This window comes from Rhinopithecus roxellana, chromosome 20, assembly GCF_007565055.1.
Source record: "Rhinopithecus roxellana isolate Shanxi Qingling chromosome 20, ASM756505v1, whole genome shotgun sequence".
NCBI lineage: Eukaryota > Metazoa > Chordata > Mammalia > Primates > Cercopithecidae > Rhinopithecus > Rhinopithecus roxellana.
In genome coordinates this window covers 56167613-56190134 of record NC_044568.1, presented here as the reverse complement: position 1 = coordinate 56190134, position 22522 = coordinate 56167613, and the positions used below count along the sequence as shown (strand labels likewise).

General features: G+C 46.8%; 1 protein-coding gene and 1 pseudogene across 2 annotated transcripts in view; one reads left to right on the top strand and one right to left on the bottom strand.

Annotated features, from left to right (window-relative positions):
- Window positions 1-22522, top strand: part of PLCG2 (phospholipase C gamma 2) — a 193446-nt gene that overhangs the window by 81018 nt on the left and 89906 nt on the right. For both annotated transcript variants that reach the window (XM_010375145.2, XM_030924434.1), the window contains 4 exons: window positions 2581-2674; window positions 3414-3461; window positions 12911-12995; window positions 14539-14622. In XM_010375145.2, the coding sequence (XP_010373447.1) occupies window positions 2581-2674; window positions 3414-3461; window positions 12911-12995; window positions 14539-14622 (311 nt within the window). The remainder of the gene's footprint in view (window positions 1-2580; window positions 2675-3413; window positions 3462-12910; window positions 12996-14538; window positions 14623-22522) is intronic.
- On the bottom strand, window positions 1236-2045 carry LOC115895266 (annotated as a pseudogene).

The window sequence follows — 22522 nt, the reverse complement described above, 5'->3', positions numbered from 1 at the left end:
GAATACTGCCCTCCCACGATGTCCATGTCCTAATCCCGGGAACCTGTGAATATATTATCCTCTATGGAACAGGAGACTTTGTGGGTGTAGTTAAATTGAGGATTTTGAGATGGGAAATATCCTGGACTATCTGGGTGTCCAGTGGAATCACAAGGCTTCTTATAAGAGATACATGGGAAGGTCATTCCCAGAGAAGGAGATGTGAGGATGGAAACAAAGGTCAGAAGATGAGAGGCCATGAGCTAAGGAATGCAGGCATCCTCTGGAAGCTGGGAAAGGTGAGGAAATGGATTCTTCCCAAGAGCTTTTAGAAGGAATCCAGAAGGATTGTATGCAACCAGTCTATTTTAGAATTTTGGTCTCTCTAACGGTCTGAAAATAAATCTGTATTACTTTAAGCCACTAAGTTTGTGGTCATTTGTTATAGCAGCAGAGGAAGCTGATAACCTTTGACACACTTTGGCACCATGTGGGTGCTTCCACCTGTTGATGTCTCCCTCATCCCTCTCTTCTGGTTTAATTACTTTAGGGTGGGACCTAAGTATTGGGGTTTTGAAAAGCCCTCAAGTGATTCTCCTGAGCAGCTGGGGTTGAGAAACTCTGCTCTGGAGTCGGACACCTGGGTTTGAATTCCTTCACTTTTTCATTCCTGGAGTCAGTGTGCTGCCAGGGTAAGATAATGGGTTCTTGTTTAAAATCCTATGTCTTCCATTGTCTCAGCATACTCTGGCTACTATAACAAAATGCCATAGACTGAGGGACTTAAACAACAGACATTTATTTTCTCACAGTTCTGGGGGCTGGGAAGTCCAAGATCAAGATGTTGCATGGTTGAGTTCTGGTGAGAGCTCTCTTCCTGACTTGCAGACAGCCGCCTTCTTGCTATGTGTTCACATGGCTTTTCCTCAGGGTATGCTTGGATAGGAAGGGAGCTCTGGTCTCTCTTTCTTGTCTCTAAAAGGGCACTAATCCCCTCATGGAGGCCGCACCCTCGTTACTTCATCTAAACTTAAATACCTCACAAAGGCCCTACCTCAGGGGTTAGAGATTCAACATATGAATTCTGAAGGAATGCAAATATTCAGTCTGTAATGGCTGCTAGTATAGCAGGATGAGCCACAGACAAAACTCCTCAGACACCGGATTAAAGAAGGAAGAGGTTTTTTATTCGGCCAGGAGCGTCGGCAGACTCGCGTCTTAAGAGCCGAGCTCCTTTTAAATCTAATACCTTATATTTAATTTTCTTTAGGTTGCTCAACAGGGAAATCAGCAGGTTCTTCCTTTGCTGTTTCTTCCTCTACTTCCTCTACTTCCTCCACCTCCTCTACTTCCCCCACTTCCTCTGCTTCTTCTTCCTCCTCTTCATCCTTGTCTTCTTCAATAGGTTCCTCAATCTTCTCTTCATCCTCCTCATCTCCTTCTATTTGCTGATCCTGAGAATGGTCTTGAATTTCAAAAGGATTCTCACCCTTAACAAAACGTTCATATCGCGCCTTCACTATTGGATTATTTAAAATGCTTGTAGCAGTCAAGACACTCTCTTATTTGTTCCTTATAAGCCTGCTTCCCTTTGATATGATCAGGAGACTTTAAGTGCTGCTGAACTGAACTATGTAAAGCAGGGATATACACACTGCAAGTGCTGCAATGAACTGTCTCTACTTTCATCATGTGATCATCTGCAGTAACACCTTCCATAACATCTTTTTCAATTATTTTAACTACTTCTGTTTGATTATTTGTCTGTTGCTTATGAATAGATGTTTTCTTGAATTTATTCACCATACACTCATGCAAAAACTCCATAACTACTTTGTCAAATTTAGTTTGTTTCTGTATATGATCTAATGTTTCCTGATGTGAAGAACTTTCCAGATGCAGTTCAATATCTTTTTCTCCAAATGTTCGAAATTTACAAAATGAACACGTAAATGCCATTCTGTATCCATCTCCGTATTTCTCACTGCTTTTTCTCTTCTGCGCCTTTGTTTCTCTCGCCGAGCCTCAATTCGTCGCTTTTCTTCCTCTTCATTTTTAGGATCATTTTAGGATCAGCCGGGAGCTCGGCTCTTAAGACGCGAGTCTGCCGACGCTCTCGCCTGAATAAAAAACCTCTTCCTTCTTTAATCTGGTATCTGAGGAGTTTTGTCTGCGGCTCGTCCTGCTACACTAGGAGCTGTGTGGCCTTGGACACATCACTCAACCTGTCTTAGATTCAGTGGTTTCTCCATGTGTTAAATGGGAATATAATAGTATTTCCTTTGTGGGATCAATATAGGAAAAACACTTAGAACAGTGTCTAGCACACATATATATATGTGCTGATTCCATTTGGCACAGGAAATAACCCACTTGTCACCCCTGTGGTACAAAGCTCATCATGAATAAGTGGCCCCATCTCAGACAAAAAGCAGGTCCTAGAGCCATGAGAGTGTGAAAGAGATGCTTTCTTTGCCTCCTGCAAAACTGGAAACCAGCATAGGCTTTCCCCATCTTCGTGATCTGTATGGGGCCGGGCTTTCTAAGCAGATGTTTTCCCAGGAATTAACACAGCATTTCTGTTCCCTTTCTCCACTCCAGCTGACTCTAAAGAAGACGCACTTAATTGGCTCTCTGGCTTGAAAATCTTACACCAAGAAGCGATGAGTGCGTCCACACCCACCATTATCGAGAGGTAGTTGGCTTTTGCCTGTTTATTTACATAGCCGCTGATTCCTTTATTCTGCTGCCTTTGCCAACATGGGCTACAGGAAAAAAAAAAAAGGGACATTGGTTTTTTGAGGCTCATTGAGTGTCTTGTATGCAATGAGTGCCTAGTAGCGGTGTGAGCTGTACAGTGTTTCAAATAAGAGCAATTTCCCTATGCTAGTTTTCAGCCTTGGCCTATTGGGGTGAGTGGTGCATTGGACTGGAGATAGAAACATTCCTGGGGTATGTGTTGGGGAAAACAAGGCTTCCTTTTTAAAGGATTTAATAAGAGATTAAGTGGACTGATCAAAGGATAGATACAAGGTCTGGAATTTTCCACCTATCACTCCCTCCTGGGTTGATGAAGACCTCAAGACTGTCTCTTCAGTGTCATGGGAGTCTGGATGGGCATTGGGGTGTGAGTTATTTTCCTTCCACTAAATCAAATTCCTCTACTTTGTACTATTTTTCTTTCTAGGTTTTTGGGGATTAATGACTATCATTAGAAGGAGTTGTCAGTGTAAGGAAACCTGGCCTTTTTGAGTTGAAATCTTGGCTGAGATACTAGGAGAAAACTTCTTCCCAAGCTGCCCTTGTTAGAAAGTTGGAAAACCCCTCCTTTTGGTTCCAGTTCCTTTTGTGCACGTCCTGTAGGACTCACTTAGACTTATGCTATTTTTTAATTTTCTCTGTCTCTCTTTCTTTTGTCTCAAATTTCTTTCCAGTTGGCTGAGAAAGCAGATATATTCTGTGGATCAAACCAGAAGAAACAGGTAAGAGTCATTCAGTTTTCTTCTGATCACTTTGGATTTCCATCTTCATTCTTTCTTTAAACCTTCCAAGAGGGTGGGAGCATGACTTGTGGTGGGCAAGGTCCTCACTGAGTCTGATGTGATCTGCAGATGCCATGTTGGGTCCTGGGGTTGATGATGACAAAATCATCCTCCTGGAGGGAGCCTCTATTCCAGCAGAAAATTCGAGTCCAGCCTCAGAGGTGATCTCTGCCATGGGGCATTCGGACCTCATCACAAATATTTGAGCACCTTTAATATCCTGGGAATACAGCAGTAAACACAATCCTGATGGCACCAGCCCATACTTTGTGACAGGAGAGAGACTGACTGTGAAGAAGTAAACCAGGTGGTTCTTTATTTTATTTATTTATTTTTTTGAAACGGAGTCTCGCTCTGTCGCCCAGGCTGGAGTGCAGTGGTGCCATCTCAGCTCACTGCAAGCTCCGCCTCCTGGGTTCATGCCCTTCTCTTGCCTCAGCCTCCTGAGTAGCTGGGACTACAGATGCCCGCCACCACACCTGGCTAATTTTTTAGTATTTTTAGTAGAGACAGGGTTTCACCATATTTGGCAGGATGGTCTCGAACTCCTGACCTTGTGATCCACCCACCTTGGCCTCCCAAAGTGCTGGGATTATAGGCATGAGCCACTGTGCCCGGGCACCAGGTGGTTCTAAGGGCTGGTAGAGATGTGTTGGGTGATGTGATAATGTGTATTCAGTTTACTTGACTTTTTCACTTAAAAGTACCTCTTGGAGAAGCTCCCTATCAGTTCTGCTCAAAGCTCTATGCCAGACTATTATTATTATTTTTTAGAGGCAGAGTCTCTCTCTGTTCCCCAGACTGGAGTGCAGTGGCACAATCATAGTTCGCTGCAGCCATAAACTCCTGGGCTCAAACGATCCTCCTGCCTCAGCCTCCTGAGTAGCTGGGAACTGCAGGTGTATGTCACCATGCCTGACTTATTTTTTATTATTATTATTTTTGCAGAGGTGAGGTCTTACCCAGACATTTTTTTAAAAAAAGTAAACGCTGTTTGCCGGGCGCGGTGGCTCAAGCCTGTAATCCCAGCACTTTGGGAGGCTGAGACGGGCGGATCACGAGGTCAGGAGATCGAGACCATCCTGGCTAACCCGGTGAAACCCCGTCTCTACTAAAAAATACAAAAAACCAGCCGGGCGACGAGGCGGGCGCCTGTAGTCCCAGCTACTGGGGAGGCTGAGGCAGGAGAATGGCGTAAACCCGGGAGGCGGAGCTTGCAGTGAGCTGAGAGCCGGCCACTGCACTCCAGCCTGGGCGGCAGAGCAAGACTCCGTCTCAAAAAAAAAAAAAAAAAAAAAAAAAGTAAACGCTGTTTTGGTTTTTCCTTAGATTAATGCATTGTCATTTCAGAAATCATTTCCTGCTTGATACACAAAGAGCTGCTCCCAGTCCTTGATGATTATTGTGAATATTGCTGCTGTGGAAACCTTTGGTCTATCTTTCTGTAAACTCATTTGAGGTGGCTGTGGGTAGGATAAATTCTCAGAAATGAATATCAGCAGCACAGTGTTTGCTGGTCTAATAGTTTGATAGCTAGAAGTAGCAATTTATGTAATATTTCTACCAGTGGGGCAAGAAGGCGTCCATTTCCTGATGATTTATTGTGCCATTAGACTTTGATCTTTGTTCATCTACAACCGAGGCAACCAAGTGTTTTTGCTTAAACTTGCTTTCTTTATGGGTGAGGTTGAACATTTTTAAGTCATTTTTTTTGGAGATATGATTCAGCTCTTAATAATGTAATGATAAAAACTACCATTTGGCTGGGCGTGGTGGAGTACACCTATATTCCCAGCACTTTGGGAGGCAGAGGCAGGCAGATTGCCTGAGCTCAGGAGTTTGAGACCGGCCTGGGCAACATGGTAAAACCCTGTCTCTTCTAAAATACAAAAAATTCGCCGGGCATGGCGGCGTGCACCTGTAGTCCGAACTACTCAGGAGGCTGAGGCAGGAGAATCGCTTGAACCCGGGAGGTGGAGGTTGCAGTGAGCTGAGATCGTGCCACTGCACTCCAGCCTGGGTGACAGAGCAAGATTCCGTCTCAAAAACCAAACCAAAGAAACAAACAAACAAAAAACAACAACAACAAACCAAAAAAAAAAACCCCAAAACAAAAACAAAAAAACCCCTACGATTTATTTAACACCTGTGTATTTGGCATGTCAGGAATTGCATTGAGCACTTCAGTCCTTATCTCATGTTAGCCTCACATGAGACACCTTATTTTTTTGGTAAAATATTCCTTTCGTTCATTCTTGGTTTATTTATGTCATTATTCTATGTGGATATGTCATTATCCTATCTAGATATGTCATTATCCTGGTTCATATCCAATAACTAAACTCAGCTCTCCTATTTTGTTCCTGAAAATCTTTCCATCTTGAAGGTGACTTCATGTCTGGTCAATGTCCTCTGTTACTTGTTGGCTTCAGGGTTTGGGTGAGCTTCCCTGGTCTCTTCTCCTGCCCAGTGGGAGGATTTGGAACTCTTAACCAGGAAGTGGTTAAAAGTCTAGTAAAGTTAGGTCAGCCATTAGCTCACTCCATGTTTTTCTGTCCACCTGCCTTTCTCTCTCCTCTTCTTCTCATCCAACATGCCCTGACTGCTCCCCCATGCTGGGCCACCCTCTAATGTTACTGAGGTGGATTAAATGAGGTCCTTGTGTTGGAAGATTTGGTGCACACTGGTCTCTTTCAGCCTCGGAGGTGATGCCTTCTCTGCATTTTCTTTCTCTGTGGCTTATGGTGAATCATAGCTGAGATTGGCACAGGACTGAGGGAGGGAGCCACCCTCAGTGCCTCTCTCCACGTGGTGCTGGTATGGGGTGGCCAGTCTGGCTCTGAAGTCTGCTCTTCATCTGTGAAGTCAAGAAATGGATACCTCCCTCTTGCTCAGGAGGGATTCTGGCAAGTCCTGCATAAAGATCCATCTTCCCATCGGCTGGTCCAGGACCCTCTGCAGAGAGAACCTTTTTTGTTTCTGGACTGAGTTCATCCCTGCATGCTCACTGGTTTCCTCTCCTCCACCCCCCTCCCAGTAGGCGGAGCCCCGCTCTCTGTCAACATGTGGAAAATCCCACCTTACCCGTGGTTCTGGGAAGCCTGGAGGGAGCTTTGCAAAAGAAACTTTGACCAAGCTGCCAATGAAAGAGCAACCAACTTCTATTCTGCCAATTTCCCTCCCTTTCCTGTCACCCACGAGACTAATCATGTTTCCTGAAAGAAAACAAAGGAGCCACAGAAGCAGAGGAAAGGCTGAAGGCGAGAGGGCGCAGGCTCAGGGTTGGCCCAGCCTGGGCAATGGACAAGTCTTAGGTATTTTGCTTGGCCCAAGCACCCTGTTTCATTTTTAGACTTTTCTAGAGGCAAATGGTAGCAGCAGGCATTTGTTTATAGCCTGCTTTGCAGTCATGGCTGTAATAAGCACTTCACATCCTTAGGATACGCTCTTGGCTGATGGGTGAGCTGGGTGCTCTCAGACCCATTTTCTATGTGAGGACACTGAGGCCCAGAGAGGTTAAGTGACTTGACTAAAGTAGCCCAGGTTGTCAGGGGTGGCACCAGGGTTTGCAGACTCACTATCCCCACTGGTGTTACTTTCCCTTTTTTTTTTTTTTTTTTTTGAGACCGAGCCTTACTCAGCTGCCCAGGCTGGAGTGCAGTGGCGCCATTTCAGCTCACTGCAAGCTCCGCCTCCCGTGTTCACGCCATTCTCCTGCCTCAGCCTCCTGAGTAGCTGGGACTACAGGCACCTGCCACCATGCCTGGCTAATTATTTGTATTTTTAGTAGAGATGAGGTTTCGCCATGTTAGCCAGGATGGTCTCAATCTCCTGACCTTGTGATCCGCCGACTTGGCCTCCCAAAGTGCTGGGATTACACGCATGAGCCACCATGCCCGGCCACTTTTCCTTCCTTCCTCCTCCCTCCCTCCCTCCCTCCCTCCCTTCCTTCCTTCCTCCCTCCTTCCTTCCTTCCTTCCTCCTTCCTTCCTTCCTTCCTTCCTTCCTTCCTTCCTTCCTTCCTTCCTTCCTTCCTTCCTTCCTTCCATGTACTATTGGCTGAGCATGATGACTGACACCTGTAATCCTAGCACTTTGGGAGGCCAAGGCAGGTGGATCGCTTGAGCTCAGAAGTTACACACCAGTCTGGGCAACATGGCGAAACCCCATCTGTACAAAAAGTACAAAAAAGTTAGCTGGGTGTAGTGGTGCACATTTGTAGCCCTGCTACTTGAGAGACTGAGGTGGGAGGATCATCTGAGCCCACGGAGGTCCAGGCTTCAGTGAGCCGTGATTGTGCCACTGAGCTCCAGCCTGGGCAACAGAGTGAGATCCCATTTAAAAAAAAAACAAAAAACAAAACCAAAAACAAAAAGAATTGTGCTGTTGAGAGCTGGGGGAAATAGAGAAATCTTTCCTTCCCCACCCTGACCAATCACCTTATAATTTAAAAAAACTAAAAACAAATGTTAAAATTTGTTTTAGTGTGGTAACAACAATAAATCATAGAACAACATTGATCATTTTAACCGTTCTTAGATAGGTAGTTCTGTGGAATGAAGTGTATCATGTTGTCGTGCTCCCGTCACCACCATCCATCTCCAGAACTTTTTCATCGTCTCAAACTGAGACTCTGCAGCCATTAAGTGGTAATTCTCCATTGCTTCTCTCTTTAGCCCCTGGAAACCACCACTCTACTCTGTCTCTCTGGACTGGATTGCTCCAGGTACCTCGTATAAGTGGACTAATACAATATTCGTCCTTTTGTATCTGGCTTATTTCACTTAGTGTAATGTCTCCAAGTTTCATCGGTGTTGTAGCATGTGTTAGAATCTTCTTCCTTTTTAAGGCTGAATAATGTTCCATTGTACAGATAGACCACATTTTGTTTATCTACTTGTCCATCGATGGATACTTGAATTGCGCCCACCTTTTGGCAATTGTGAATAGTGCTGCTATGAACATGGGTGTACAAATCTGTTTGAGTCTCTGCTTCAGATTCCTTTGTGTATGTATCCAGAAGCTGAATTGCTGGATCAAATGGCAATTCTGTTTATTTTTGCAGAACTGCTATACTGTTTTCTGTTGCAGCTACACCTTCCATGGCAATGCACAGGTTTCTATTTTCTTCATATCCTCACCAACACTTACTTCCTTTCTGTCCTCTGCCCTTGCCCCGTGCCTTATAACACTGGATTTGCATAAGCAGGATGTGCACTTCCCTTTGTCCTTTAGCCCTGGCAGGGACAGAAGAGGAGGTGGCAAAGGGCAAGGGGGTTGCAGGTGGAAGGCAGGTGGGTGGGCCCATTTATCTCCTTCAACATGAATGCAAATAGGCTTCCTATTCGAGGTTCCAGAATATTAGAGTCGCCTGGGGAGCTTTAGCAGAACCACACGAGTAGAGATTCAGATTTTACTGTCCTGGGCATGGCCTCTGGCATTGGAATTTTTTTTAAATGAGATTCTACTGTGAAGCTGGGGTTGAAGATTAGGGCTGACTGGAGAGCAATTTTCAAATTTCAGCGGGCATCGGAATCCCCTGGAGGATTTGTGAGCGTGGGGGCTGCTGGGCTCCACCTCACGGTGGCTGATTGAGTCGGTGGTGGGCAGGGCTCAAGAATTTGCATTTCAACCAATCCCCAGGTGATGTAGATGCTGCTGGTCTGGGAGCTACTTATAGAAGGAGAACTCTGGGGCTGCGCGGTCGGGCGGGGCGCCCCTCACCGCAGGTGGCCATTTCAACAAAACAAAACCAAATAAAAGTACTTAGCTTCTCAGTGGAACTAGCTGCATTTCAGGGGCTCAGCAGCCCCGTGTGGCTGGCGGCTAGTACCACAGACAGCACAGATGTCTCCATCATTGTCGAAAGTTGTCAGACAGCACTGAGGTTTGAATCTCAGATCTCACAGTAACTGGTTGTGTGAATTGGGGTAAATAATTTAATTTCTCTGGGCCTCGTTTTCCTCATGTGTAAAAGATAAAAATAATAGTTCCCACCTCCCAGGGCAGATGTGAGGGTTCAGGAGTTAATATGTGAAGGGTGCGCGGACCGTGCCTGGCTCGTGGTAAGCACTTGACGAACGTTTCTTATTGCCGTTGTTGCTGCAAAAGAGCTGGGGGCAGTGGAGGTGCCGGCCCAGCCTCAGCGTGACTGGTAAGTGTCAGGGGGCTACCATCTTTGTTTGGTGATGGCTGCCTGGGTGCAGAGTTGAAGAACCGTGGGAGCCTCCCGGGCTGAGCAGGGAGGACACTGTGATTGTTCAGTGCTGTCTGCCATGGGAGAGGGAGGGGCTGTTGGTGACTCATTCAGGGAATAGTTGCCGTCCTTCCCCAAAGGTTCCTTCCCACCTTCCTTGGTTCCTAACTCACAGCTCTAGGTTGAGCTCCCAGGAAACACGATCTGAGATGTAGGTTTGTGTGCAGGAGGCTTACTGGGGAGTCCATGGGGGGTTGTGGAAAGCATGGGGGAGGGAAGGCCGCTGGAACAGGCAGTCGGGGAGTCACAGTCATGGCCCGGGCAGACCTGATGGGGAGCTCTGAGCATGGCCTGTGGAGCTGTCCTGAATTGAGACTAGAGGGCCAGGCCTTCGTTCCCGTGCGTGGACCAGGTCAGAGCTGGCTGCCTTGGAAGGGGCTTTGACCTGGGCAAGGCACTCTGTCTAGGGGATGACAGGTTGCAGAGAGGGGTGAAGCTGAGCCATTGGCTTCCTCCCCTGCAGCGCTGGGGCTCAGCCTGCCTGTGCTGGTTTCAGTCGGGCCATGCAGCAGGACACACACACACCCAGAGGCGGGAGTGAGGCAGGGGCTCGCCTAGGGGAAAATTGGGTGAGGCTGTCCCGGCACTAGGAGCCCGAAGAAGCTCTCAGCCTCCAGTGTTTACACTGTAAGGGGAGGCCTTTGGACCAGGTGGGTTCCCATGTTCCAAGTGCTTGAACGCTCATGTCCCTGGTTCCTGGTTTTTTTTCCACTGGTTGTTGAGCAGCTGCTCTGGCCCCTCAGGCCCCTCAGTCTCTCTCTTTCTGGACATGGGATGGTTCCTTTGCCCTGCTGCTGCCTGGGCTCCCGGGGGACCCTGACCTCCCCCTTGCTCCCAGGATGTGCTCCACTGGGGCACCAGCATGGTCTGGCTCCTCTCCCCACGACCCCTCTCACTGCTGCTCTGGCAGCGCCTGTTCCCGCTGTTCCTCTACCTTCATCCTGCCCTGGCCCAGGACTACCCCCAGGGCTGAGGCAGAAAGGTTTTTGCAAGCCCCTGGGGCAAATTCCCTAGCCTGCTGGCTGCTCTGCCCAGCCAGCCCCAGCTAGCCCAACAGGGACTTTTTCTGCCCTCGAGGTCTGTCTGTGAAAGCCGTGGGTGGTGTGCCTAGGGTTTGAGGACGTGGGTGGGGAGCATCTTGTGAGCTGAAGTCTCTGCTGTTAGACGCTTAGAACCAGAGGAAAAGGCTGGAGGTGGGGACACAGGATGGCCAGAGTCACACTGGACCTTCTCCAGGGCAGTGGCTGGGCAGTGACGTGGTGCTTCCTTCCGCATGCCACAGCAGAAGCTGGGAGGACGTTGCAGGGAAACAGGGCTGTTTTCTCCTATAAGCTGGGGCAAGCTTTCTCTCTTGACCACCCTGTCTTAGCTCTGCTGGACACTTGGCTCCAGCCAGAAGGGTCTGGATCTCATATTCTTGACCCACTCACCCCACTAATTTAACCTCTGGTTGTGTGAGCGAGTCGCTGGGAGGCAGTCAGGTGTGCACCAAACTGATTGGTGCCTCAGTTTCCTCACCTGGAAGATGGAGATGATCATGGTACCTGCCTTGTAAATTGTTCAAGCATCTAACAGGTGAATATGCCTATAGGGCACCACCTAGAACAATACCTGACACCTGATTAGCACTATTGAAGTTTCAGCTTTTGTTACCATTCTTACTACTGCTGCTGCTCCTTTTGCCTGGGACATGTTCTCCGTTGCTTCCCTCTATTTTTGCTTTTTTTGAGACGGAGTCTCGCTCTGTCATCCAGGCTGGAGTGCAGCGGCGTGATCTCGGCTCACTGCAAGCTCTGCCTCCCAGATTCACACCATTCTCCTGCCTCAGCCTCCTGACAGGCGCCCGCCACCACGCCTGGCTGATTTTTTTGGTATTTTTAGTAGAGACAGGGTTTCCCGTGTTAGCTGGGATAGTCTCGATCCTCTGACCTCGTGATCCACCCGCCTTGGCCTCCCAAAGTGCTGGGATTATAGGCGTGAGCCACTGCGCCCGGCCCTTTCTTCCCTCTTAAGCTGAACCTCACTCTGTGACTTCAAAGAAACACTCATGCAGATTCCTGTGACCGAGCGCTGGAATTTGATTCAGATCCAGGCTCTGCTGCCTGCCATCCAGCTCCAAGCCCTGAGTTGTGTACCCTCGTGACATCCCGCCCTTGGCTGTTCTGAGCCCTGGGGGTCAATCATGTGTACTTTGCAGAAGGTAGAATCTGGTGAGCAATTAGGCAACCTTAACACCTGGATGACCCCAGAGCAGCCTGGCATACAGTAGGTGCTCATGTAGGCCTTGTTCCTTCCCAGTTCCCCTCTCTGGCCCTTAGTGACCTTGCCTTGCTCTGAACCCCAGTGGCATTAAAAGAAACCTTTATTTTTTAACTTAATTTTGGGGGTACAGGGGGTCCCCACTTACTCTATATCCCTCTTGTCTCTTCACAGTGCCAGACTAGAGTCAAGCTCAGCTGGCTCTTTCCCGGCTGATTCTGCCAAGCCCGTTCTGTGGCTGTGGTTCCTCTGGGTGGCAGGTGGAGTCAGTGGGAGTCTTGTTCATCCCTTCATGTGTGTCACGAATTAGGTGACAAAGTGTTTGGCTACGTGAAGCATGTCATAGTTACTCCTGCTGTTTACCCAAGCTTCACTGAATTTCTTCACTCTGACATTCAGAATCCTGGGCAGAAATCGCATCATGTCAACACCTACATTGGGCCTTTGGGATTTCTGTGGCATTTTGTATTGAGATTATCTGGTCATCTGACACCATTTTCTGCTCACACTGAATCTCCTGGAGGACCTTCCTCCATGGCCATTCTCGAAGGGTGGGGACCCTCCTCATTGGGACATCACCCTGTACTGGGGATCTCCAGTGTAGGTGCCTCCTCACTGGGGCATCATCCTGCACTGTGAGTCTCCTGTGTGACCCCTATCTGTGGACATTCCTGAAGGGTGCCCTTGAGCTTTGCTCATTGAAGTGTCACCTCTACCTTGACCCAGTGTCTTGTTCCTAGTTAGTGCTCCATAAACAACTGTTGACCAGGCTCTCTTAGAGAGGGCTGCCCGAGGTGGAAACTGATGGGAGCAGCTAAACCCTGTGCTGTTGAAAACCCTCAAGGTGACAGAGCTGGGTCTCCCTTTTTTGCAGCATCAGTCTCCGAGAGTTGAAGACCATCTTGCCCCTGATCAACTTTAAAGTGAGCAGTGCCAAGTTCCTTAAAGATAAGTTTGTGGTAAGTTTCATGGCTCGGCCTGGGAATTTTATGAATGCAGTGACTTAACCTCTCTCATGAAGCTGTGACTTGCCTTTGAGTTCCGTGGAATAGTGCCCAAGAAAGTCCTTTGCCTCCAGAGTACATCTTAGTTCAGACAGAGGGATCATAGACATATCTGAGGACCATAGTCTCCATCCTCGCAGAGGATGTAATCGATAAAGACCATGTTTACTGAGCTGTTGGACTTGGAACATCTACCCTCAGACCTGTTTTTCATTAGTCCAGCTTTCCCTGTTTCCCTGACCATACTGCAGCCCATTTTTTCCCTAGTGAAATGAATGCATGTATGTCTTTTGGAAAATACTATGAAAAATTCCTTGTGTAGGGTACCAGGACCATGGCAGTTTGTATGCAAGTCCTGGTAGTGTAGCTGTTAGAGTTGGCTCTTTATTCTTCTGTTTCTCCAACCATCCATCCTTCCGTATATCATTTAATTAATTTTGTTGTGTAATCAAGTTGTTGGTGAGGCTGGGCAGTAAAGCTACTCCAGGAGTGATGGGATATAGCACAGGAGGTGAGGCAAGGATGGAGATGATGGGCACTGATTTTTGCCTACAGGGTAGTACTCATTCTTCTTAGGAAATGCGCAACCCTTCATCCCAGTAGCCCCAGTTGGAGGACCCCAGTGCCCATTGTCAATATCAGCTCCATTACAGGGTTCCTCAGTGGAAAAAGCTCATTTCATTTTTGTACTAATGAACTCCTGGAAGAATTATCCTATTTTATTGCTTATCAAGCATCCTTTGACTTTGCCCCCAGCAATCCACATTAATCCAAGAATAGAAAAAGAGAAGAGTAGGTCAGAAGAGGAGAGAGAGGGGAGAAGCATTTACCATTGATTGCTACACAATCAGCATTTAATTCTTTATCAAGTATTTACTGAACCAGGTGTTTTGCAGGTATCTTGTTCACTTTCAGGGAAGCCCTAGGAGCACAGTGGTGATTCTCCTATTTTACAGATAAAGAAAACTGAGGGTTTGAAAAGGTCAAGGAAATTGCCCAAAGCCTTAAAGCAATTAATTGGAGCTGAGCTTTGTCTGACTCCCAGTGCTTTACAAAATGCCTATATGTACGTACTCTACAAATATGTCTGAAGTTGGAAGTCCAAAGAGAGTGTTTTCTGCCCCAAAATGGAGGAGTTACGCATCATGTCTCTTGCAAACCTGGCTGAGACTCTTCCCTTTTGGGGCTCAAAGGAGGGTCTTACTTGGTAGGTGTCCTTGTGAGTATGTTTTTCCAGACCAGAGGGGTTAGGGAATGTTTGGAGAGTTTTGATTCAGAGGAATGTGAGTTTGATTTTAGCCAATGTTTTAGAAAAGCCATGTTAAATAGTGTGACTTTTTCCTTTCAAAAGCCATGATGCTGAAACAACGTGGTCATAGCTCTTCAGCATGCCAAAAAAATTGCATGCAATTTCTGAAATAAAAATTATTCTATAAATAGCATGGAGCCATTCTTACGGTGGACATCAAAAATCATGTCACTTTTTTCATATTTACAGGAAATAGGAGCACACAAAGATGAGCTCAGCTTTGAACAGTTCCATCTCTTCTATAAAAAACTTATGTTTGAGCAGCAAAAATCGGTAAGATGATTCTTGAGCAAGTGATCAAATGATGTTTCTGTTTTCCACGTATTTCCAAGTCTGGCATGTTCCTAAGAAACCCACAAGAAGTGTTGAATCACCATTTTAGTCAAGGAAATATAAATGAGAATGACGAAAGCATACCGTTTTCATCCGTTACATTGGCAAAATTCTTTAACCATGACACAGCTGTGGGGAAAATGTAGAGAAATGGTGTTCATATACCTTCCTGGCGGAAATGTGAATGGCCTTAAGTTTGACTGGAATTTGATCTGAGTCTGTTAAAAGAAAGTGCAACTCACTCTACTGCATTATTTCATTCTGAAAGGAAATTTAGCAAATGGCTGTTATTACTAATAATCATCTCCAGATTGAGGAATTATATGTGTTTCTTCTTTTTACATGTTTGTTTGTTTGAGATAGAGTTTCACTCTGTTGCCCAGCCTGGAGTGCAGTGGTGTGATCTTGGTTCACTGCAATCCTCGCCTCACGGGTTCAAGGGATTCTTGTGCCTTAGCCTCTCAAGTAGCTGGGATTACAGACTTGTGCCACCACGCCAACTAATTTTGTATTTTTTTGAGATGGGGTTTTGCCATATTGGCTGGGCAGGTCTCAGACTTCTAACCTCATGTGATCCGCCCGCCTCCACCTCCTAAAATGCTGGGATTACAGGTGTGAGCCACTGTGCCCAGCCTTTTTTATACTTTTATTCATATTTTTTATGAGGACATATTTTTTGGTTAAAATAATAGACTATTTAAAAATTAAGACGTGTGTATGTTTTGACCTGATAGTGGCATCTTGAAGACTGTATTTTATGAAAGGGAAAACATCAGGGCCTGATAATACATTATCGGATTGTTTATTGCAGTGTTACTTATGCTGGCAAAGTACCAGGGCACCATCTGAATGTCTCTCAGTGGAGGAATTGATGGGTAAATTATGGTCTGTTCGTACTGTGTGACATTATGCAGCTGATTAAGAAGGATGTGTCAGTTCTCTTTCCGTTCATCTGAGATGATATTTGTGACGTTTTTTGAGGAAAGCCAGCAGCGGATTTACATGAGGAGTTAGGTCTGCTATTTTGTTAAAAATCAGAATACAGGCCAGGCGCAGTGGTTCATGCCTGTAATCCCAGCACTTTGGGAGCCGAGGCGGGTGGATCATTTGAGATCAGGAGTTTGAGACCAGCCTGGTCAACATGGCAAAACCCCATCACAACTAAAAATAAAAAAATGAGCCAGGCGTGGTGGTGTGCGCCTGTAATCCCAGCTACTCGGGAGGCTAAGGCAGGAGAATCACTTGAACCTGGGAGGCGGAGGTTGCAGTGAGCCGAGATGGTGCCACTGCACTCCAGCCTGGGCAACAGAGCGAGATTCCATCTCAAAACAAACACAAAAACAGAGAATGCAATAATCCTCCTTTTGCTCCTTTTCATGAGTGGGGGAAGGTATGGGAGAAAGCACCTCACATTTAATGTTGATTTTGCGTGTGTGCTGGAAGGGACTGGGAAGATGGGCAGGAAGGATAGTTACCTTTTCTTTGCACAGCTCATTTTCTCTGATATGTTCCAAGTAACATGTTACCTTTGCAACAGAAAGTTCCATAGAGCATAAAGTTTTAAAACTGAGACTATTCTATGTGATGGACCTAGCATAGTACCTGGTAGGTGGCACACATTCAACAAGTAGGGGCTGCTGCTGTTGCTGTCAGGAAAGGGCTTTGCAGACTGCAAAAGAATTCCCAGGGAAAGCTGTGAGGGCATGAGGAGTACCAGGAACTTGAGTCAGGTGGCTGTGGATTCTCCAGTTAGCTGCATGATCTTGGATGAGCCACTGACTGCTCCTAGCTTCAGTCTTCTCTGTGCAATGGGAAATTGGGAGCTGTGAATAGAAGCATTTTTAAGTGATGAACGTGAATGTTTCTAGAAGACAGTCATTAATTGCTTTCTGCATGCAGGGTTGTGGGCTGGCCACACAGTGAGGCCACTTGATGGGTGATCACTGGCCTTGGGACTTTGGATGTATCTGAGGTAGAGAAATGGGAGGGCCATTTCCTATCTGCCCAGATTGGGGAAAAATGTATTTCATAGAGTGGATCATTGAATTGCAATGTGTTCATTTGTTCACATATATAATAATTAGTTATTGGTTTGCCAAATGAAATAGAAAGATTGCAGGCTTGGGAGTTGGGAGAACTGGATTCTAGACCAACTTGACCTCTAACTGACCAAGTGATGTTGGGGGAAGCCATCTCTGTCCTCTCACTTAGCCTTTTCTATAAAATGAAGGTACTAAATGAGATCAATGGTTATAAAACTTTTAAAAGTCTGTAATCCCCTCTCCTTTAAACAAGAAACCCACAACAAAAACCATGATTCATAAAAGCTTATCAGAATACTTTTGAAGATTAAAACCTGTAACTTTAAAAATAGTCCTTGAGAACAATGACATGTGTCATTGAACATAGAACATGTCGTAGAACAATGATGAGAGCGTGTGTATGAAATTCGGAATGGTGACGATTGTCATCTTATGCAATTGACCAGGATTGAGAAAAACTCGATTTACTCAAGATAAGTAGTTGCAAATAACAGTTTTTTTTTAAAAATAATAGTTTACCTTGACATTTCAAGATGCTGTGTTATCAGACAGATGCCAGGCAAAGTTTGAAATTAGGATTTGTAGATGGCTGGGAGCAGTAGCTCATGCCTGTAATCCCACCACTTTGGGAGGCCAAGGCAGGAGGATCCTTTGAGCTCAGGAGTTTGAGACTAGCTTGGGCAACATAGTGAGACCCCGTCTGTATTATTAAATAATACTAAAAATTAAAAAAAGATTTGCACAAAATCTATTTCACCTGCCAACAGATTAACCCATTCATTGATGGTTTCCACTGTGGTAAAATTCCACCTGAGAGGTATTTCAACCTGTACTTTTAATTATGGCTCTTATGAAGGCTAGTCTGGGTGTTTGTGTTTATGAGGGAGAAAAAGAAATTTGAGTCAGAGTTTTACGGAATCTCGGAACCCTCTGGGGTACCCTAGATTGCCCCATGTGGAACTTCGTATGGGAAAGATTCTGCAGATACCAAAGGCTGACCCCTGGTGGCCAGAATGCCACATTGAGCCTGCACCTGGTTGTACTTGATCTAATGGTTTAAATATGTTAATAATTAATTGCCTACATTTAAAACTTGAGAGATTATATTATGTATTAAAATCTAGATTTTTGGCTTCCCTTGGGAAAAAAGTCAAGATCTGGCTATAAAGAGGGTCACGTCACTCCATGGAATGGTCCACATTCTCTGTATTGACCCAGGCCTGTATAGCTCTGTCTGTTCATTTATGGTGCTTACCTGACCCCTAAAGGAGTTTTGCTTTGGCAACCCTCATCTCCACTGTTTGAGGGTATAACTCTCCAGTTTGGTCACTGCATTTTAAAAATTTAGTGTAAAGACAGATTTGAATAACAAAGTCCCAAGCTTATATGGATGGTTTCTGGCCAGCTCTAAGAGCCTCACTGCTGTTGTGTAGGTAAATGCCCATCCCCTAACCTGTTGTTTACTTCCTGCTCCTGGCTGGAAGCACAGGGCAGAGAAAAGTATCTGTTCTGTGATTTAAGGGGGAGGAGGGCCTCGCTGGATTTCTCAGGCTCCTGCAGGAGACAGAGCTATTTATGGTGACTCGTAATCCCCAGACCTAAATCCAGGGAGTGGGTTCACGCTTATCAGTAGCCAAATGATTTCCATTGTGAGCTTGCCAGCTCCTCTTTGTGTCTGACCACCTGCCTACGTTGCAGCTCTCGAGCCTCAAAGTTTCCAAAAGTTTGGCAGCAGCAGGAGGATAAGAAATGTAATCTCATGTTTGTGTCTCCCTGGTGAGGGGATATACCTCTAACTAGGCTGTGATAACAATATCATTAACAAAGATGATAGCCAACATTTTCTCAGGTGGGCTATATGCTAGGCACGGTCCTGTGTGGTATTTCTGTTTTTTCTTTTGTTTTTTGAGACAGAGTCTTGCTCTGTCGCCTAGGCTGGAGTGCAGTGGCACGATCTTCATTCACTGCAACCTCTGCCTCCCGGGTTCAAGCGATTCTCCCTGCCTCAGCCTCCCGAGTAGCTGGGATTACAGGCATGCACCACCACACCTGGCTAATTTTTGTATTTTTAGTAGAAATGGAGTTTCACCATGTTGGCCATGCTGGTCTCGAGCTCCTGACCTCAAGTGATCCGCCTGCCTCGGCTTCCCAAAGTGCTAGGATTACAGGTGTGAGCCATCATGCCCGGCCTGTTCTGTGTTTTGTATACATTTAATTCCCTCCAGAGCCCTGTGGAAGAGCTACTGTTGTTGTTGCCATTTTAGGGATTAAGAAAGTGAGGTCCAGAGAGGTCACTTTGCTGAAGGTCAGGCCACTAACTAGTCAGCTGCAGAGCTAGGATTTGATTTTCTGCCCAACTTCGATGCACAGCCACGGAATACTTCTTAATTTTTGAATCCTTTGTATTAAAGAAAATGTAAAGCATATACACAGAGAGAATAGCGTAACAGATGCTAAGTTAGCAGATGTATCATCAGCTGACTTCAGCCATTATCACCTTGATGATGCCCTCACCCAAGTCCCTTTTCTCACATTTTGTAGCAGACCTCACACGGCATATCACATCCTCTGCCAATGTTGTAATTTAATACCTGGCTATGTGACTGCTACCCTGCTACGTCCTGATCAAACCTGTGAAGTTCCCTGTGGTTACAGCATTCTTAAGTAAAAATAGAAGGCACTTGCCAATAATAAAAAAGGAAATTGAGAAGCCTGCCGACTTATCAGTGGCTGTCCCTATGATCCAGTAAGACACTGAAGGATTGTTCTGCTGGATTTTGCACGGTGTGGGCATGGGGGGAGTGAGTGATGAGCATTCTGTGACGATGTTTGTGCAGGAGCTCGGAGATCTTGCAGTTTATTCTCATTGTCAGCTGCTGGCGAGAGGAGAGTCCACAGTGGAGAAGTTAGCAGATACAATCGCTGGTTACCTCTTCTCCCTCTTCTCCCTCTTCTCCCTCTTCTCCTCTTCTCCCTCTTCTCCCTCTTCTCCCTCTTCTCCCTCTTCTCCCTCTTCTCCCTCTTCTCCCTCTTCTCCCTCTCTCCCTCCTTCCCTCCCTCCTTCCCTCCTCTCTCCTTCCCTCCCTCTCTCCTTCCCTCCCTCTCTCCTTCCCTCCCTCTCTCCTTCCCTCCCTCTCTCCTTCCCTCCCTCTCTCCTTCCCTCCCTCTCTCCTTCCCTCCCTCTCTCCTTCCCTCCCTCTCTCCTTCCCTCCCTCTCTCCTTCCCTCCCTCTCTCCTTCCCTCCCTCTCTCCTTCCCTCCCTCTCTCCTTCCCTCCCTCTCTCCTTCCCCCCGCTCTCTCCTTCCCTCTCCTTCTCTCTTCCTTCTCTCTCGTCTTTCTCTCTTTCTCTTCTCTCTCTCTCTCTCTCTTTCTCTCTTCTCTCTCTTTCTCTCTCTCTTCTCTCTCTCTTCTCTCTCTTTCTCTCTTTCTTCTCTTCTTTTCTCTCTCTTCTCTCTTTCTCTCTTTCTTTTTCTCTCTCTCTTTCTTCTCTTCTCTCTTCTCTCTCTATCTTTCTCTCTCTCTTTCCCTCTCTTCTCTCTCTCTCTCTCTCTTCTCTTTTTCTTTCTTTGCTTTCTCTTTCTTTCTTTGTCTTTTTCTTTCTTTTCTTTTCTTTCGTTTTTGAGACAGGGTCTCACTTTGTCACCTAGGCTGGAGTGCAATGGCACATTCATGGCTCACTGTAGCCTCGAACTCCCTGGCTCACATGACCCTCCCACCTCAGCCTCCGGAGTACCTGGGACCAAAGGCGGGTGCCACCATGCAGGTTAATTTTCGTATTTTTTGTAGAGACAGTTTCACCATGTTACCCAGGCTAGTCTTGAACTGCTGAGCTCAAGTGATCTACCCGCCTTGGCCTCCCAAAGTGCTGGGATTACAGACGTGAGCCACTGTGCCTGAGCTAGCTTTTCTATTAATGAGATTTTACCGTTGGCCTTCCAGAACCAAATGGTTCCTACAGCCTAAGTACCACTGAGTGTGTAAGAGCAGCTGCAGTTTTGAAAGGGCGTGTGCCGGAAGCCATGTGGGAAAACTCCATTCCTCCCCCTCCCTTTCTTAGTGCCCCGGTCCCTGCTTCCGTGACCCCCTCCCCCTAGCATGGCCCCTTCTCTTGTCCAGCTGGTAACTTCTCCTGGGGCCCGACTCAAAGATGACGTTTCCCTGTAGCCTTTTAGCTATCAGAGAAAATTCGTTTATTTCTTATTTTAGTCACTCATCCAGTAAATGTGTGTGTGACCCAAGAGGGCACAATGGTTAATGATATAGATGTTTCTCCTGACATCACTTGCCCTTTGCTGGGATGGGAAGGTTCCGGGATGTTGTCCAGAGTGACACAAGGCCCAGTCCAACCCCTGTCCCTTGGTTATGTAGAATCTGACCACATAACCCTCCATGGTAATGCCGCACATAAATTAACTGCTATCTCCACTGTGCACCCATAGCATCTAGAATATTCTCTGATTGCTGGAATCTCATTTATTGTATGTACATTTGCACGTGCGGTGTGGGATGCTGGAGATTTACCAAGGTGAGCCTGGGTTGAAATTCTGGCTCCTGGACTTGTGAGGAGAAAAGTCCTTGCCTCCCTGGGCTTATTTCTTGTTTCTGAAATGGGGCTTATTTTACTACCTGATGGGATCGGCGGGAGGAGCGTCTGAGACTGTGACCATCTGGCCCCAGCGCATGGAGCCCATGTTAATTTCCTGGGGCCACTGTAGCAAGTACTGCAACTTGTGGCTTAAAAACAGCAGAAGTTTACTCCCTCACTGTACTGGAGGTTAAAGTCCAGAATCAAGGTGTTGGCAGGGCCACACCACCTCGGAAGGCTCCAGGGAAGGATGGCTTCCAGGCCACTTTCGGGGCTTCTGGTGGCTGCCAGCAGTGCTTCAAGCGTTCCTCGGGGTGTGGACGTCTCCTGGCTGCTGGTGGCCTGCCAGCAATCCTGCAAGTGTTCCTCGGCGTGTAGATGCCATCGCTCCTTGGCTTGTGGATGGCATTGTGCCAGTCTCTGCCTCCATCATCACATGGCTTCCTTTTCTCCGTGTGTTTCTCTGTCTCCAAATCTCTCTCTTGTAAGAAGCCAGTCACAGGAGGTAGCAGTCATGTAGCCACCCTAGCCCAGCATGGCCTCATCTTAACTTGATTGCACCTTGCAAAGACCCTAATTCCAAAGAAGGTCATGCTCATGGGTACTGGGTGTTAGGACTTGGACACGTATGCCCGGGGACACCATCCTACGTATCATATTGACTACTATCTTTAGAACATCTTCCTTGACCACCTATGCCCCATACCCCCAGCTACAGCCCCATTTCTCTGCCCCCTTTAAAGTAACCTACTCCAAGAGCTGTCTACGCTTCCCTTCTTCCGGCTGTCTCTGGAGTCTATTCCCATCTTGTTTCCGTCCCTGCCTCCTAGGTCACTTCATTTTGGCCCGTCACCCGTTGCCTCCCTGTGTTGTGAATCCAGAAGTGTGCCCCATGGTCTTTATCTTGTCCACTCAGCAGCACACGTCAAAGCTGGTCACTCTCTCCTTGATGTTGTAACTCGCCTTTGGGATGCCACGCCATCTTCCTTCTGTTGCCTCAATGTTTGTTCTCTTGCAGCGTTTGTGGCTCTTGGCTTTCGGTTGTTCTTTTTCGTTCCCTGTCCTGCTCTGCATCCCAGGGCTGCCGATTCCTGCAAGCACGTTGCTTTAACAAGCAGAGTGTCCAGGCAGGGAGTTGCAGGGTCTGGCGGAGGAGAAGCGAGGTCTTTCCTGATTCTGGGAAGCGTCTGTGCTGTGGTGGTGCGTCTGCCAT